This window comes from Phasianus colchicus, chromosome 16 (assembly GCF_987193195.1).
Source record: "Phasianus colchicus chromosome 16, bPhaCol1.hap1.1, whole genome shotgun sequence".
Lineage (NCBI taxonomy): Eukaryota > Metazoa > Chordata > Aves > Galliformes > Phasianidae > Phasianus > Phasianus colchicus.
Window position 1 is genome coordinate 14,414,099 of NC_143451.1, and position 16,861 is coordinate 14,430,959.

Consider the following 16,861-nt stretch of genomic DNA (forward strand, 5'->3'; position numbering starts at 1 on the left):
GCTTGTTTTCTCTATGTAGTTCAGACCCAGGACACATGGCTGGAACTGAATATGGAGCATAGGCTGACTGCAGGAGAGAAGATATGTCTGCTTACTGCAGTTTCACATTTTGGCTTGAGTCAGGAACAAACTTCAGATTTTCAAAGCATTTTGGCATGTTGATCCTTGTGACGTGTTTATTTCGGCAACTGTGAATAAAGGCAATAAGAAAATTCTCAAAATGGATTTTACACTTAGTTTGAATTAAATGAAAAGCCAGATTTCATGCAGGGACCCTAAGTGTTTGCTACATTTGATGACAGTAATTTCCAGAGGGCTGATTTTCTTTGGTGCTATTCTAAATGTCCCAGTTTTTGGCTGCCAGACTTGTAGGTTGGGAAACTTTGAGGCTGCCTCCTGATCCGTATCATCTGAGATCTGAGTCTGTTTAATGAATGTCAAACTGGGCATCCGAAAGCAGAAACACCCCGACTCATTAATCACCGTGAGAGATCTTGGCCTAACCATATAAGTTAAGAACAATAGTTCCCAAGTAGAAAGAAATGGGACTGTGTTTCCAGTGACAGTCATGATATTGGTGTATTTCTTTACCAAAGGAAAGCCTGTCGTTTTGCTTTGGAAATACAAATCAGCATCACCATGACTTTGGATAACTTGTGCATTTGTGTGATCGAGTGTGTTCTAGGCTAGTGTTTGATGACATGTCCTTCAGAGGTCCCTTCAAATATCTAAGACTTCATCTCGTGAATCCTTTGCTGAATGACGTTGTATTTGTGATGCCAGAGGCAGCAAAATATTCATGTAAAACTGCTGTTGCTGCCAACAGACTTTGGGCTCATTACAACTTCAACTGAAAGTTTTAGTGTGTGAGTTTTTATTAAAGAGTTTTTTGAAAAAAAAAGCAAAGTGTTGTGGAAATGACTTGTGGAACATTTTGAAGAAGGGTGCAGTGCTATACATAATTTATTGGGCACTGTTTGTACGGTCAATTGTTAAGTTATAAATAAAATGCAGCCTTAAAGCAAAGATGAAAGGCTGAAATTGTGGGTAGTTACTTCCTCTGCGTTTCTATTCCAAAAAAGAGTTTCCAAGTTTGCTCAGTCACATTTTGGTTTGGTTATTGATATTCACAGTGACGTGTCTATTTCTGGATGCATCACTGAAGGCTCCGTTCTCTGCCCTGCAAAGTGCCTTTTCCTCCTGTAAATGTTGCAGAACTCTTCTTAAAGCTCAGTGAGGTGACCAGGCACAGGGGAGGGGGGATCATGGGGAGGCAGATGAGGCTCTATGGTACAAAATTTCCAAGTCCCAGAGCTACTGAAGAACAGTTTGACTTGCCTGATCGACACAGGGTTCTCCAGTGACTGTTTCAGTTCAGTTCTAGTGGTGCTTTCCCCCATCACATCTAGACCTCAGCTGCTCAGGTGAGTGTGGGAACAGGAGTTGCACAGCCTGCTGCACGCTCGTGTTTTTCTGCTAAGTCTCCAACCAGAGAAATGCTGAGCTCATTTAAGTTCATTAAGAATGAGTTTGTTGGATTTTAGAATACAGTCCTTTACTTTTCAGAATTATTTAATATACACCTTTGCATCGGTACTCAACATGGGATGCGAAGTTGGTGTCCATAGAACCTCAGAGCTGGCTTGTTACCTGTGATGGACATATTTCCTGAATGTGAGTAGGAATAGCACAGAGTGGGCCTGATGAAACAACAGAGGCAAAATATGTTGTCTTAGCATAGGTTTCAGCATCCTTTGCAGGTACCCTGGAGCAGCAGGAGGTGCTGACGCGGAGCGGCGGTGCTTCATCTCAGCCCTGGGAGCAAAACCGTTCTGGCTGCTTAAGAGGAAAGACATGACCAATTTGAACTTAGGAGTGAAACATTTCCTAGAGCTGAGCCTGAATAAATTCTGGAACAGTTGAACAGGAAATAAGCTAATAATGGGATTTTACAATATGCATTTCCCTTATAAGGCATTGAAATGCAACGTGGGTTTGTTGCTGATCTTCTGGCTGTTTTGATGAAAATTTTACATTTCTTCACTGCTTGCACTCCTTTATGTTTGTGAGGAATGTGCTCCATTCCAGTCTGAAGCATGTCATCTCTTGCTGGTGGTCCATGAATGGACCGTTCCCACACCAGACCAGCAGAGAGCAGTTCAATGTTCCTCCTGCTGCCTTTTGTTTGCCTTGGGGAGCCGTTTCCCTTAGCCCTTGCTCCTGATGCGCAGGAAGGGGAGGAGAGGAGGGGAGCACCCTTCTCAGTACTGTTCATGCATCTGAAAATAGTAAGTTCCCCAAAATGCCGGTGTGGGGAAAGGAAGCCCAGGCTCCAGGGAGCCTGCTGTATCCCTCAGTAAACAAAGGACTGGATTTGGGCAAGTTGCCCGAAGTGTTGGTGCAGGGTGCATTCTCGTCCTCACTGCTCTGCCTGGCCTTTTAAGGATATGTGACAGTATGCTTAAGAACACAGTAAGGTGTGTAATTCAGCAATGATTAATGAGCATAAGGCTCTTCTGTAGCTTAAGTGTTTCTATAGCATCGGTCAGATTCCCTTCTCACTCACCAAAGTGTAACTAAGATTGTCAGAGTTTGGACTCCCATCTTCTGCTCTGTAAGTGTAATCTCTAGCCAGTTGTTATGCTACATTAATTTAGAGCCATCTACCTTTCCAAATGTTCTCTGCATTGTGGAACAGGTTTTGCTTGTACACGTGAGGCCAGATGTTCACAAGAGCAGAGCTCCTGTTTAGGCATCTAGCAATTACTGCTGGGACACATACTGATTGCAGCTGAAAATCTGAAGTCTGTCTGCTTAGACAATAAAATATTCAAGCTGCCTTGTTTGTGCAGTGCTATAAGAAGTGGCCAATGTGCATTTTATTCTGGAGTTCTTTCAAAATAGCATACACTGAATCACAGTCTCAGTTTTAAAGCACAGCTTGTGCCAAACTAGTTGTTTTGATTTCTTGCCAAGCAGGGGCTCATTTTCCAGTCACATCTAACATTTTCCTTTTCTTTTTCTGCAGTACCTGTTAATGAAGTCTCAATGAAACAACGAATGTAGGTCTACTGGATAGATAAGAAATAAGTCTGATTCATGAACGAACATTTCTTTCCTTTTCCAGTGACATATTTGATGCCATGTTTCCTGTTACACACATTGCAGGAGAAACCGTCATACAGCAAGGTAATCCTTCCCCCCTTTTTCATCCTTGCATGTTTGCTAAGATCATACATTTCACATCTCATCATCTGAGAGTTCACCCTGTTTGCTTAATGGGAAGAATGTCCATATTCCAGAAGTTTGTAGGTGTTTTGGCTATGTGATAAATCCATTGATGTAGGCACAATCTTCTGCTGAATATATGTAGAGCTCTCTAACACTTAACCTCAGTGGTAGATCTGTATGGTTTCAAAATGCTACAGTGGAACATAGATAAGCAGTATTTTAAACGAAGATGTTCATTCCTTAACTTCAGATAGTCAGGAAGTGAAGCACAGCTCAGAATGCATAAGAGTGGCACGTTCTAGCTGAGAGAAACTAGAGGTGGAAAATATTTTCATGGTTGTTGGGAATATTCAACACCTCATTGTGCTGTATCGTAGTTATCACTCTTGGCAACTTACCTGCATGCCTGCAGCGTGTTGTGGAGGACTTCAGTGCCCTCAGGATATAAAGCCTCTTGCGTGTTTACATTCAATGAAGTGTTGAATCAATCAAAAGAGATGAATTAATGCAACTGAAAGATACTAGGAAGAAATGGTAGTGACATTTTGATTTATGAAGGAAAACAGGCACAGCTCTTTCAGAAAATGAATCTCCCTGTAAGTAATCTGCTGTACAAACCTGTGCAAATATCTACAGAATTAAGTATGGAGAAGGAAATTACTGAATAATTTAGCAGACCTTCAGGAAGCAATCACTTTTTATATTTTGCTTCCAGGTGATGAAGGAGACAACTTCTATGTGATTGACCAAGGCGAGGTGGATGTAAGTACACACAGTCTGATACTTATTTTGAATTTAACTAATACAGCTTTATGCTCTGGCACACAGTTTGATCCAGCAATGTTCTGTGGTTCTGTCTCCTTTGTTCTTGGAATAGATTTCACAGTATTGGTCTCATTGCTTTGCTTTTGTTGTGTTAAGTCATTTGTGCATAATTTCATAATTGGCATGTTTTACATCCTAGCTTATTTGTCCATTCCAAGGGGGAAAATATGGTATCAAAAACAAGCAAATGACATTATCTTCAGAACCTTAACCACACCTGGAGGTGTGCAGTCTTTGGCAGAGCAGGCCACCATGCTGGAATGCACCCGAGGGTTCAGATCAGCCAAAAGGAAAATATTTTCTTTAATCAGTTAGCTGATGTGGTTTTTTCTTTCCTTCCAAATTGAGATGCAGCCTCAGGCATTTAGTTTCATCTTAGAAGCCTTAATTTGTGTTTAAAATTAGGTCCAAATACGTGAACAATACAGCGTATTAATAAAGCAAAGATTATTATAAGTGTAAAGTGATCTGTGAGACCACAAAATGGTTACAGGAATATGTGGTGGGTTAATCAGCAAGACTTGGAAATGACAATTTCTTCTGAAACCACCCTCCAAATTGTAATCTGTTCACCTCTTACCATTTTTGTGCTGTATGAGGCTGACTCTTTTTCAGTTCTGCTGCAAGATTCTCATTTGTCTGAATTCCTACACACCTTGCATACCAGTGTTGTTGAGTAGGACGGCTCGTTAGCAGTCATGCTCCTCAGATGCACAGATGAATTTTGTTCGGAGGGTTGAAAGAGGAAAGTGATTTGTTTTAAAGCCAGGCAGGAGCATACAGTTATTTTAGTGAAAGTTATTTTTTTAGAAGTGTGTTTGTGGCAGGAGACCATCTAATTGGTATGGCTGGGAATTGAGAAACCTCACACGCTGCCTCTGCCTCTGGAAGCTGCTGCTCAGGAAATCCGTCTGACTCACTGTTCCTATCAGGCATACCTCTCCATAGCAAACACTGCCACATCCACAGTGACAGAAAATAAAAGAGCAATATTTATAGAACAGTGCTAAAATTTAGTTTTAAAATAATCGTTTCAGGCCCTGTACCTAGCCTAATTACTTCCTTGGCTTTGAATCAGATGCACAAACGTACATAAATGCACATCTTGAAGATTAATTCTCTTTAAAACAGTCAGTCCTGACTGAAAGCCTTAGGAAAAGGTTCTTCGGTGTTTGGCCTGGGGATAGGAGGAATATGAATGGCATCAGAAAATGATCTCAAAACTTTTGCAAGGTGGCAAATGTTGAGAAGGGCTTGCTTGCAGCACCAGGGGCTATATTCTGTCAGCTAAGATGGAAACCTTAGTTTCCTTCCCAGGTATAACCTGACATAATTCAGAAACACCTTCTTGAAGGTAAAAAAAAAAACAAAAAACAAACAAAACAAGCAGAACCTGCGATAGACATCTGACACAGTACTTCTCTATCACAGGTTCTGCCTGTTTTTTTTTGTGGATAAAGTTGAAATTCTTTAATAAACACTCTTGACCCAAGTGGCTCAAGAAGATACATGTGTCCGCATCATTTTTCATGACTTCTGGAGTTCATTAACGTTTTAGGCAGAACAATACTGTATATCCCAGAGCATTTCAAGATCCTTTGAGGCTTCTGAGATAGTGTTTAGGGTAAAATTTGAAAAAACAGCTGGAGCAACAGAGTGGTCTCAGTGCCACTGCAATGCAAGTACATGTAGGCTCTTAAGCTGTATAGATGGTTTTGAAAATGGTGTCCCAGCTGGTTTGCTCATGTCCAGTAACGTGCTCCCTTGTAAGGTGGCAGATCCCAGGCCCATGGCTGTGCACCATCACGCTGTATATGTGCTGCTCCCAGGAAAAGTTCTTCCACTTTCAGGGCAGCAGTGCTAAAGTCCTTTTTGTCTGAAGAAAATCCAGATCACTAGTAACCGAGCTGCAGTTCATTTAAGCCTTGCCAGATACTCTTTTGGCATGCTTCCACCCTTCTCCTAGAAAAAAAGCTACTTGGAGTGTAGATAATTGACCCCGGGACTTAAAGCCTCGAGCCATTATCTGCCTAGTTCAGCCAGTGTTGGCAAGTGCATCGAGGCTTTTCACCCCTGGCCAGGCTGTGCTTTCTCTGTTTCCGTGATCAGGTATAATGGGACCTGTGGATTCAAGGAGCAGTTTGCTCTGAGTACATTGTGACTGATAAGCAACGAGTGCACATGCAAACATATACGTAAAGGAAATGGCAATTACCATCGTAACAGTTCTGTCTCCTGGAGGAAGGTCAGGGCAAAGCTGAAAATCTTTCAACTAAGAGAATAAAACTAAACAAAGCACCAACACAATCGGAGTAACAAAAGCGGTGAGTGGTGGTTTGAGTTGAGAGAAAACCCCAAACATTCTGAAGTAATTCACTGTTAGTCTGGGGATAGGCACCCAAAAGAGTAAGAGGATTCTCATATTTGCTTAGAAATAATCCGAGTCAAATTAGAACTACAGTTTATTAATGTATTTTTAAATATAATAACACTTTATCCTCAACTCTTGGCCTTTCTTAGAGTATAAACCAGCCCTGTTATCATGCCCACAGGATGAAGTGTCTGTACATTTCCTTCTTGTTATTGCTGTGGACAGCCATATAAGATGCAGCCTCCCTCAGTTGGAAGGAACTGCGCCCTGCTCACAATGAGCTGTGGACTAAGGGAGAAGAGTGCAAATTGTCATACAGAAGTGGTTTTTAATCTCACTTCCTAATGGCAGTGAGGAAAATTTACAATTATGGAGCAGCAGTGTTCAAGGTAGTAAAAGCAGACATCCAGAGATGTGTGGGTAGCACCTCTACCTGACTTTAAAGAAATCAGAGTGTTCTTCAGTGACTGTGGAAGCCATAGGAGCTACAGAAGGAATGTTCTTGTTGGTGGCTGTTATTCTCAGGTCATTTCTTTACAGCAGCTTGCTTGCTGTCTGCCTTGTATACTTGCTCAGCTAAATGGAGTGTAAGCCATCACCTTTCTGCTTTGCAGTACATCCCAGAACAGCAGTAATGGGGTATATGTGGGAGAACCTGCTTTCCTTCTCTCATGTGAACTAGGATGGGAAGAGTAGTGGACCAAGGCAGGCACGGGGTGTGGGAGGACGTGATGGAAGCCACAGCCTTCCTTCTTTGCCCTTCAGGGCTGAGAGGAACCATAAACTCATGACCTGGTGCTGCATCCGCATGCAGTTTGTACCGAGTTGTTGAAGGCGTGAGGTTGGAAGTCTCAGAGGTCAGCTGTCTACCAGAAGGGTTCTGCTCAAGGAAGTGTGAACGTATGCCAAAATCTGGCAGAACTTAAATTATAGTTTCCATTAAAGATCTTGAAAGCACCTGCTAAAGTATGTGTCTTGCTAAAATCTCTAATCCATATTTCTAAATATAAAAAGACTTCCTGTTCATTATTTTAATCTTACAACCTCACTTTTTTTTTTTTTTACTTTAAAAAGCACCATCAACTGCTCTTTTAGAATAGATGTTGGTTTTTTTTTAGAGCCAGCAACTTCCCATTCTATTTAATGTCACAGCAACTTTCTACAGACATTCTCAGGTTTTCTTCTTGTAAAACAACAGCCATTGAAATACAGTTCGGTGAAAATCAAGATGAAAACTTTTCAGTGTTTTTCTTAAATAGCTTCTTTGCTGTATTAAGCTATATTTGGAGCTATAAAATAAGATTATCTTTTTATTGTAGGTCAGATCTTCTTGAAACCCTTATTTGTATATACAAATTGTCTACTTTGTATATACAAAGATGAAAATTACACAGTGGTTTATGTGCGAATAGTGCTGGATTTTAAAACTAGTTATATTTTATAATCCATAGACTGCTTTTTGTTTGAATTCTTCCATCTTTATGGTTCTTCCTGTTCAATGCCTTTCTAATTTCAGAAGGATATTTTTTTGAGACTTTAAACAGAACTTTTTAAAGTTTGAAGTTTTCCCCTTGATTTTTTAGGATTCTGACAGCAGCCTCCAAGTTTGTGTGTTTATATTTAAGAAAAGCACATTCACAGTACAAATAAAGCACTGGCTTTATTTGGGAAAACTACCCACATATAAATATCCCTCATGGCTAAGTCTTGGTTATTTTTCCAAGAAGAAATAAGCCTCATCTTCATTCTGGATAACAAATATTAAGGCATGACAAGACACAAAGCACAAATTATTACAAACAGATTCAGGGGAGGAGATTTAAGATCTGAAAGTCGCAATGCCTGGAACAAATTAGATTGTCCACATAGATCACAAAGTGGCCTTACAAAAAATAAAAGCTAAAAAGTTTGCTTGAAATCAGCAATACATGAGTGAGAGCTTAGTAAAGTCACTTCTGTGAAGCTCAGAGATCCGTGTTCCTCTCCTGCATTGGAGTAACGTGGCTCTGTTACTGCTAATGCAAAGGCCACACTGTGCTTCTCTGGATGAAGATGAATGAGGCCAAGATGCATTCCGATGACACTGAGCATCGTGTGACTCACTGCATATTCTCTCACAGCACATATGTATATCGTGGCCTATGAAGAACAGAACTGCTGATGTTCACAGAAGGTTTTTCCCACTTGCCTCCTAAAAAATCCCTGAAGTGAATGAAGTTGCATGATTTTCCAGCCCATAAGAATTGTACTGCTGGTACTAAATGGTGGAAAACAATAGAAATCTTAAATAATCTTGATCTGTGGGAAGTAGGTGGTCCTGCTGGCTTTATTCCCCTTCGTATTTGGGCATCTGCAGTCACACATTTCTGTTTGGCTGCATGAAAGAAGAAGGTTCCAATTGTTACAGAGCAGGCTGATTAACAATTAGAACTAATTCCCTTGTATCCTTGCTTCTTTGGTTAGAATTCACAACTGCCTAAAAATGGTTGAGCCAAAACTGCAGTATTTTTTAAGATAAAGAAGATCATCTCAGCTGCTGCCATGTAATATTGGCTTTCATAAGGTGTTCTGAGCCTAAAATAGCTTTACTTCCTACACCTTACAAACAGAGCTCCTTTCCTTCTTACTTCTTATCTTCTTTTAAACTGATTTAAAAGGGAATCGTGGAGCCTCTGTTTAGGGGCAGAATAGCATTGTAATATTTCATCAGTGCACCTCAGCATCGCTGTGCAGACAAAAGTTGATGGACGACTTAGGCCTTTCCAGAGAATGAAGTGCAGTGGTTTTCCTCTTAGGAAACAATAGTTATTCTCAAGCTGTTTTGTCCTTTTGGAGACTGATATTGGAAATGACATTTTTATTGGGGTAGTGAATGCTGAGCCCAAAGACTGTCAGATCAGTGATGTGGTTTCTCTTCAGAGTACTTTAAACCTGACACCCTTGGGGTGGAGGGATGACTGTTTGCATAAACAATTTACAGGATGGATGTCAAACATATTTTGGGGAGCCTTGTCAAGTAAGACAGTAAAATTAAAGAAGTCTTAGAACAGATTTGTAGTAGCCTCTGTTTACAACAGTGGTGCAACTGTAAATGTCTGTCCATGGCTTGCTCTGTCTCAAGGTTTACCATCTTAATTCCCCTCTGGGCGTTAGCCATGCAACGTGTACTGCTTTAAAAAGAAATGTCAGCCATACTGCTTAAAAAATGTGTTGGTACGAGTTTATTTTCTGCTTATAATCCAAACCCTGGTTTATATTCCTCAAAGAAGTTGTCACTCATTTAACCAATCATTTTAGCAAACTACCTCTCATGCAACAACAAAATCTGCTCCCCTACAAAAGAGCATATAGAAACACACGTATCTTTTGTGTCCTAAAAATGAGTCAAGAATACTGACATTCACAGTGGACTCCACAGTTTATTCAAGTCTACTGGACTGTCCTTATTGACCCTGAAATTTTTAGTGAGGCCATGAATTCGCTGTAGCAAACCCAGGTCCATCTGGTGAAGTACCTCTCAATGTAAGAGAGTGTCCCTGCATTCACATATGTGGTCAAGTTTGCCATGGGTGGATTGGGAAGCATCAAAAGTAAGTTCTGTGAGATTTTTTTCTGCAGTGAGTGTGAAGGTTTGAGAGGAAATGATGTTGATATTCTCCTGTGTGCCACTTCTGTGGTGGCAAGGAAAAGAGGTGCAAACACGTTTTTGTAGCTTGGCTTCATTCTTGGCAGCCTGCTACCACCTGCCTGTTCTGGATTATTTTTACCCTTTATATCAACCCTTTGATCCTCAGATGCTCCAGGAGCACAAAGAGCTGCAGCACTGCCCTGAGTTCAGCAGGGATGCTAATGGTGTTCCTTTTCAGCTGGCTGCCAAGAGGTCTCTTGATGAGCTGAACTGCTCCATGGCCTCATTTAGCTCCTACTCAACCAGGTTTTCACTGACCTCAGGAGGAGCTGGATCAGATCTTAATTGGGTATTGGGAAGATAAATTGGGATTGATTCCAGCTGCAGTCCATAATATGCCTTTTCATCATAAAATGAAAGTAGAAGTAAAATTAATACTGACAATTCATTGAATTTTGACCCCAGTTCATTTATTTTGCTCACCACCTTTTCTCATGCCTAGCTTGAGTATGGCTCTAATTCATATATTTTTAAAAACTGCTCATCTGTTACTCAGTAATTGATCATATGCTATGGTGTTTTGCTTTCCCATAGTTTCCTGCTGAAGCCAAGAATACCTGAGTATTTTCTTCACAGTATTTTTCTTTACAGAGTTTCCATAGGAATTGAATTCATTCTGGTTGATTTCTGTTACTGGTCTGTAACAGATTGGGACATACTCTGCACTGGACAAGTGCACACAGCCTTTCCTACCCTCTGAACTCACTGACACATTAGCAGGATGAAGAGGACTTAATGTGGAGGTTTATAGCAGTAAGGCTACAAGCAAGCTGCAGAATACACAACCCATACTAGCCTGAGCATGCACAGTTATGTCTCATGGTCTGTATCATCAATGGCAAATCGAGCCCTGTGTAAAACACCTTCCTAAGTCCTCTTTTCTGCAGTGAAGATTTTACATAGCTTCTCCAATTATGTGCCTCAAATGATAGTGGTATTGACCCGTACTGTATTTCAAGAAGATATATTGCCTAAGCAGCCTTTGGGTGAATCACTGCTTCGTACGTTCTGATACATGAGTTATGAAAGGATAATTCTGTGGAGGATTTGGGAAGCTACCCAAATCCAAAGCACTCGGTACTCTTTGCTAAGGGAGAAGGAGATTCTGATACATTTATATGTTGCAGGCACTAAGCTTAGGGGGTGAAAAAAGTTCTTTTTCCAAAGAAGATACCCTTTCTTCAGTGTTTTTCATTTCATGGCCGTGGTTCTTTTCAGCATCCCTCATTACACCTATCAGCAAATCTTCCTTTCACACCCAACAGTGTTAATAAAGCCAAAGTTGTGACAGTTCTGCTTGTTGACTCTCTGAGCCTTGAACACAAGAGGAAAAGCCTGGTGCCAGTTAACCATGGGAGCTGGAATTGTGGAGGGAACATACAGTCATTGTGCTGAAGCAAGATGACTTGAAATTCTGTCCACAAAGCAGGTGGTTGCCCTCTTCTTGTCTGACTGAGGAAAGTGTTCTGCTCTTGTTTTCTTTCAGTGCCTGCAGCACTGACTGTTAGAAAGGAAATTGCTAATAACTTGATAGGTAATGGGCAGGAGGAGGGAATGGCATCGAAGACCCTGGTCTCATTTTGCTTCTCATTTTGTGTTTTGCTGTGACAGGTTTATGTCAATGGAGAGTGGGTCACCAGCATCGGAGAAGGAGGCAGCTTTGGGGAGCTGGCACTGATCTATGGAACACCCAGGGCTGCCACGGTCAAGGCCAAGACAGATCTCAAGCTCTGGGGCATTGACAGAGACAGCTACAGGCGCATCTTAATGGTAAGTTTGTGGAGAATGACTTGTTTATGAAACTGATATTTTTTACTTTCTTCTGTAGTGCCAGTGCTACTCTCTGTTCAGATTGCACTGATTATAGAAGACTCTGCGGTCTCTGTTCCTAAATAAGAGAGAAAGGACATCACAATAACATTAAGTAACTAAATTAAGTGAAGTAAAAGGTGACAACATTCAGCACAAAGATGCTGACTCAGAAATGCAATTGAATGATGTATATAATAACTGCTATGCATGAATAACAGCAGACAGCTGTGAAAGCTTCAAGAAGCATCCGGTACCCACCTAAGCTAATGCAAGTCTCCTCATATACCTCAAAGTGTCTTTCATCATTACACATTTCCTATGGGGTCTTCCAGTTTGCTTTATAAACTGTTCAAGGCAGACAGTGCTAGGGAAATTGTAAAAAAAAGCCTCATGTAGACTCTGCCCTCCATCTCGTTGGCCCGCAGACAGCTACATACATCAGAGGATGTGAAGCTGCAGTCTGTGCTGAGGGCTCATGGCTCTGCTCCTTTCAAACTCCCTGGTCTCTGCAGCAAAGCCCAGGTTACGTGCTAGCTATGTGCTAGCTTATGGATTTGCTGTCAGTTCTTGAGTTGTGAGCTTAAAATGGAAGTTTTGATGGATGATTTATTTTAGCAACATCATAACTTTTTTGTTTCTGATCTCAAAGTGCGTATTGTTTCCTACTCCATAAAATACTCCTTTTTTCTTTTGATAATTAACAGACAGCTCTACTTAAATCTTACTTCTTTCTCTATAGGATTTGTCCCTAAAAGACGCATTATTTCATTATGATCTGAAGGAAATTAAATTATGGTCTCAGCATAATAAAGGATTGTGCATTTTGAGATCATGTATATTTCCAGTGGATGTCGCAGGTAACTGAAAAATCAGCAAAAGGATTGAGTGGATTTTATAGTTGAATGATTAGTTCTTAAGAAACAGAGTGTAAGAATGGTCTTTGTTTATACCTGCAGTGACTGTTGGATGTCTCTATGAAGCATTACTGTTTTTCGCTCCGTATTTCATTATCTGAACTCTCTATCACATAAATGAACATCAGACTGACATCCAGGACAGTACAGCTGATAGAGATACACTCCATGCCCAGATGTCATCTTGGTAGCTGCAGGACAAGATATAGGAATAATGGTGACAAACATACGATCCTCTCTTGTGTTGTTAAGCAGGATGAAATTCTTCAGTGCTTCCCGATTTAGAGAAGCAGGTAGCAGTAACTGAGACTTTTCTGCAAGATACTTCTGTATTTCCCTCACAGCTGGGACCATTAAAAATTCAATTACATTCAGTACTCAAACATCATAATTGTAATTTTCCCAGTACTTAGATATGAAATATTTCAGGTAGCGTGGTGAATTAATTGCTGCAGGTATTGCAGGTGCCCTATTTTTAGTGCTGTCCACTTCAAATGCAATTTCCTTATCCATACTACATGGATTCTGTCATCTTTTCATTTCTTTGTACGTGGATAATTCCTTGGCTGTAGGTGAAATGAGACACCTGTCTCCGTGCATTCATGTGAGGGCAGGTTACAGTGGCTCTCTGCACATTTCCTCGAGCCCAAGAATTAATTACATCATGTTTCAGTGGTTGTATTTCATAGTTGAAGCTAACTCCACCATTACTTGGCTGGTTTTGCTGTAGTTGGTTTTAATAGGCAGTAGTTGGTGCCTTTCAAGTCCCAGAAACACGATTTCCTGCCATTTAGCCTCTAACCTCATGTTTCTAGAAAGCTGCTGGATATTTTAGATGTAGAAGTGCTTCTGCCTTTAAATGAGGAGCAGCAATGCTTAGGGTAACTTTTGAAATATGTCATTTACAATGATTTGAAAACTGAGAGGGAGCTGCATTTTTTAAATTTATTTCCTGCTTGCAAATACTTTTGTCCAAAGATGGTGGTTTATTTTTTTCTTTTCTGTAGTCAGATAAAATCCCTCCCTGACCCGTGATGGTTTTTCCTTTTGTCTGCATTCCTTCCTGGCCTTGACCAGTCCCGTTTTTCTCAAGCTGGCATTGAAATTTTATTGAAGTTGTAAATATTTATTTGTGAATCATGCCTTCAGGTCCACCCTTGCCAAAAAGATTTTATCCTGTCATGAGACACTGACTCCGTGCCTCATTTCTCCTTGCAGGCTCTGCTTTGGTTCTTTGCTTCACACGCAGTCAGTTCTGGTTTGTTTTCTGCTTACTGCCATTTTCCCCACTTGCCCATCTCATCCATACCGACTGGTTTATGGGATGAATAAAATGTATCACAGGAGGTTTGGGAGTTTTGGTTTGCCATCTTTTTGGGTGGACAAAGCCTGATGCAAAAAGTTCCTGCTGGCTTTTAGTTACTTTTGTCATCCATTTATTACTTGAGCCTGTCCCAAAAGAAGTTCTTAAAATAGGTGTATTTCTTTATATGTCATTGCCTCAGCCCAGGTACCCCCATAGCTTGAGGGTCACATTCAAGTTTGTTTTAGCAGCTGTGATGGTTGTAAATGCTGGGATCATTCTTTTTGCTAGGATTTGCAGAGAAACTGCTTGACTTTCCCTGCAGTCCTTGACGAAGTGTTACAGCATGAAATTCATTGTATTAGATGGATTACAAAAACCACTGCAGTGTGTTCCCCCCTCAGTATGCTCACAAATTTCTGCACGTCTGTGTGTCCCATTTGTTACATAAAAGTATCTGTGCTGAGCTGCATGCTTTTCACACTGTTGCAGTTTTTTATGCACACGTTCTCTGCGTGTTCATCCACAAACACAACTGTGTGTATGTATTCTGTATTTATTTACATTCTTCTGGGAGAGATGCAAAGGAATTTTTTGCCTTAGGATTCTTATCTAATTCAGTTGCTAAAGCGTTGCTGCTTTCTTCTTTGCTATTGGGATTCAAGAGCATCACAGAGTGGGGAACATCCCAGGGTAGTACAATATTTGTATTCTAAATATGGCAAATACCACAAATACCAGAGAAGCAAATGTCTGTATCCCTACATCAGATTGATCCCCCAGACAATTCAGTTCCCAGACTGAGGAAATTTGAAGTATTAATTTCTTGTAATTTCTTCTGCAAGAGGGCCTGGTTCAGGATGATTTAACTCTCCTATGGTTCCCATGGTCCAAGCTACCTGGCTCTGAGAGTGAAATTGCATTGCATACAATACTTTTTGCTTGTTTGGCAGATTTTGCTCATGGAAAGTGAGCTATAATACTGGGATATAAGTAGTGACAAGGCAATGTTAGTCAGTTCCTAATTTTGTGTCTCATTTTTTTAATGGTATTTTGGCTTTGTTTTGCCATCTCTTCAAAGCTTTGAATCTGAGTACATGTTCTTTAGCCTTTTTCCACTGAGATAAAATCAAGTCAGGAGGACTTAGCATTTCCATAAAATGTAGATTGCGTGCTTGCCAAAACATAGAGCAAACATGAAGCCTGCACTCTTTTTAACATCCATGCAGCCAGGGTCTTGCGGGGTATTCTGTTTTCAGGGCCAGCATTGCATTGTTTTGTTGACTTTTTTTCAGGCTCCTGCAAGAATGTACACCCTAAGCATCGTTCAATATCAGGTTTACCCAGGGATTAACCAGGGCTGGAGCAGCCCAGAAGGCCATTCCAGTGCTTCCTGCCAGCTGCATACCTGCCAGCATAGCTTTTTTATTTGAAACTTGAGCCACGCTTTGCTTTTCGGTAGCCATTTGTTGGGCTTCTTATTGAAGGTGGGGATTTCTAGGAAGGACCCAGTCAACTCCTGCCAACCTGTCTGCAGTGTCAAAGAAAAGGAGCATAAAAGAAGACACTGAGAGTGCTGGAAGGACCAAGCAAAGAGGCAAGCAGAGGGGAAGGAGGGCAGAGACCTGACTAGAGAAATGGGCAGGAAAATGGAAAAAAAAACAGCGGAAATGAAGAGACAGCTGGAAAATAGATGCATCAGTCTTATTCAACACAATGTGTTGTAATCTCTGCAGCATTCATTTTTTATAGCCTGTGTATTTTTAAGTGGTCCTAAAATGGCTTTGAACGCTTTCCTGGTTGGAATTGGCAAACACAAGTGACTTGTTTCTCCCTGTGACTGTTTCAGGGAGCAGCACTGCAGCTTAGAACATTAACAGCTCTTCACAGTTAGTGAGAACCACTGCTTTAAGGAAAGCTCGTTCACGTCAGCTCTGAACTGGGGAGAAGCAGAACAAAGGGAAGTGGGGAGAGGAGAAGCAGTGACTATTGAAATATGAAGATATTAATAGGTTAGAAAAAGCTGAAGTAATAAAGGCTTTCTAGAACATGCCATCAAAAACCCTGCCAGTACAGAATTATTCGTGTACATTTAGTGTTGTTACGTGGCTCAGTCAGTGAGATTTTTGCTTCTCTTGGGGACCTTTTCTGCAAGAGAATTAATCTTAAGTTGTGAAAACCTCTTTGATATTCGTCTTAAAGTAGATTTTTGCAATTTTCTCCTATTAGTTTGAGTTATGTCAAATTATGCTGACTAAATTATCTTATCTAATATATGTGTAGGTGATTACTGCTGTCTGCTTAAAACCTTTACAAGCACGCATGCTAGTTATAACGAACCTATGATCTTGGTGCTGTGCTGAGCTACACAGGCTGAAGTTGTTTAGCTCTTTCCTTTTTAGCTCTCCCCAAGGGTTTTAGCAGTTCTTCAGGCTCGGTTCAGCTTTGCAGCACTTCTGTGCAGAAGAACAGGGTGTAGCACACCAGCAAAGTCACATCAGAGCCATGGAGATGGGACTTCATTCCTGAACTGTATTTGAGTACACAAACCAAGGTAGCCTTGGCCATGTTCTTATTGAAGGATGATGTTGCAAACCACATCTCACCTGCTATCTCCTAGTTTGCAGATACCATTGCTGTCTGCTTCTGGAACACTGTGAAAATACTGCATAAGATCAGATTTAGTACGTATCCAGTGAGAGTGCTGGTTGACACTT

General features: G+C 40.9%; 1 protein-coding gene across 2 annotated transcripts in view; it reads left to right on the forward strand.

Annotated features, from left to right (window-relative positions):
• Positions 1-16,861, forward strand: part of PRKAR1B (protein kinase cAMP-dependent type I regulatory subunit beta) — an 87,971-nt gene that overhangs the window by 45,135 nt on the left and 25,975 nt on the right. For both annotated transcript variants that reach the window (XM_031606705.2, XM_031606706.2), the window contains exons 5-7: positions 3,128-3,189; positions 3,947-3,993; positions 11,727-11,885. In XM_031606705.2, coding sequence (XP_031462565.1) covers positions 3,128-3,189; positions 3,947-3,993; positions 11,727-11,885 — 268 coding nt within the window. The remainder of the gene's footprint in view (positions 1-3,127; positions 3,190-3,946; positions 3,994-11,726; positions 11,886-16,861) is intronic.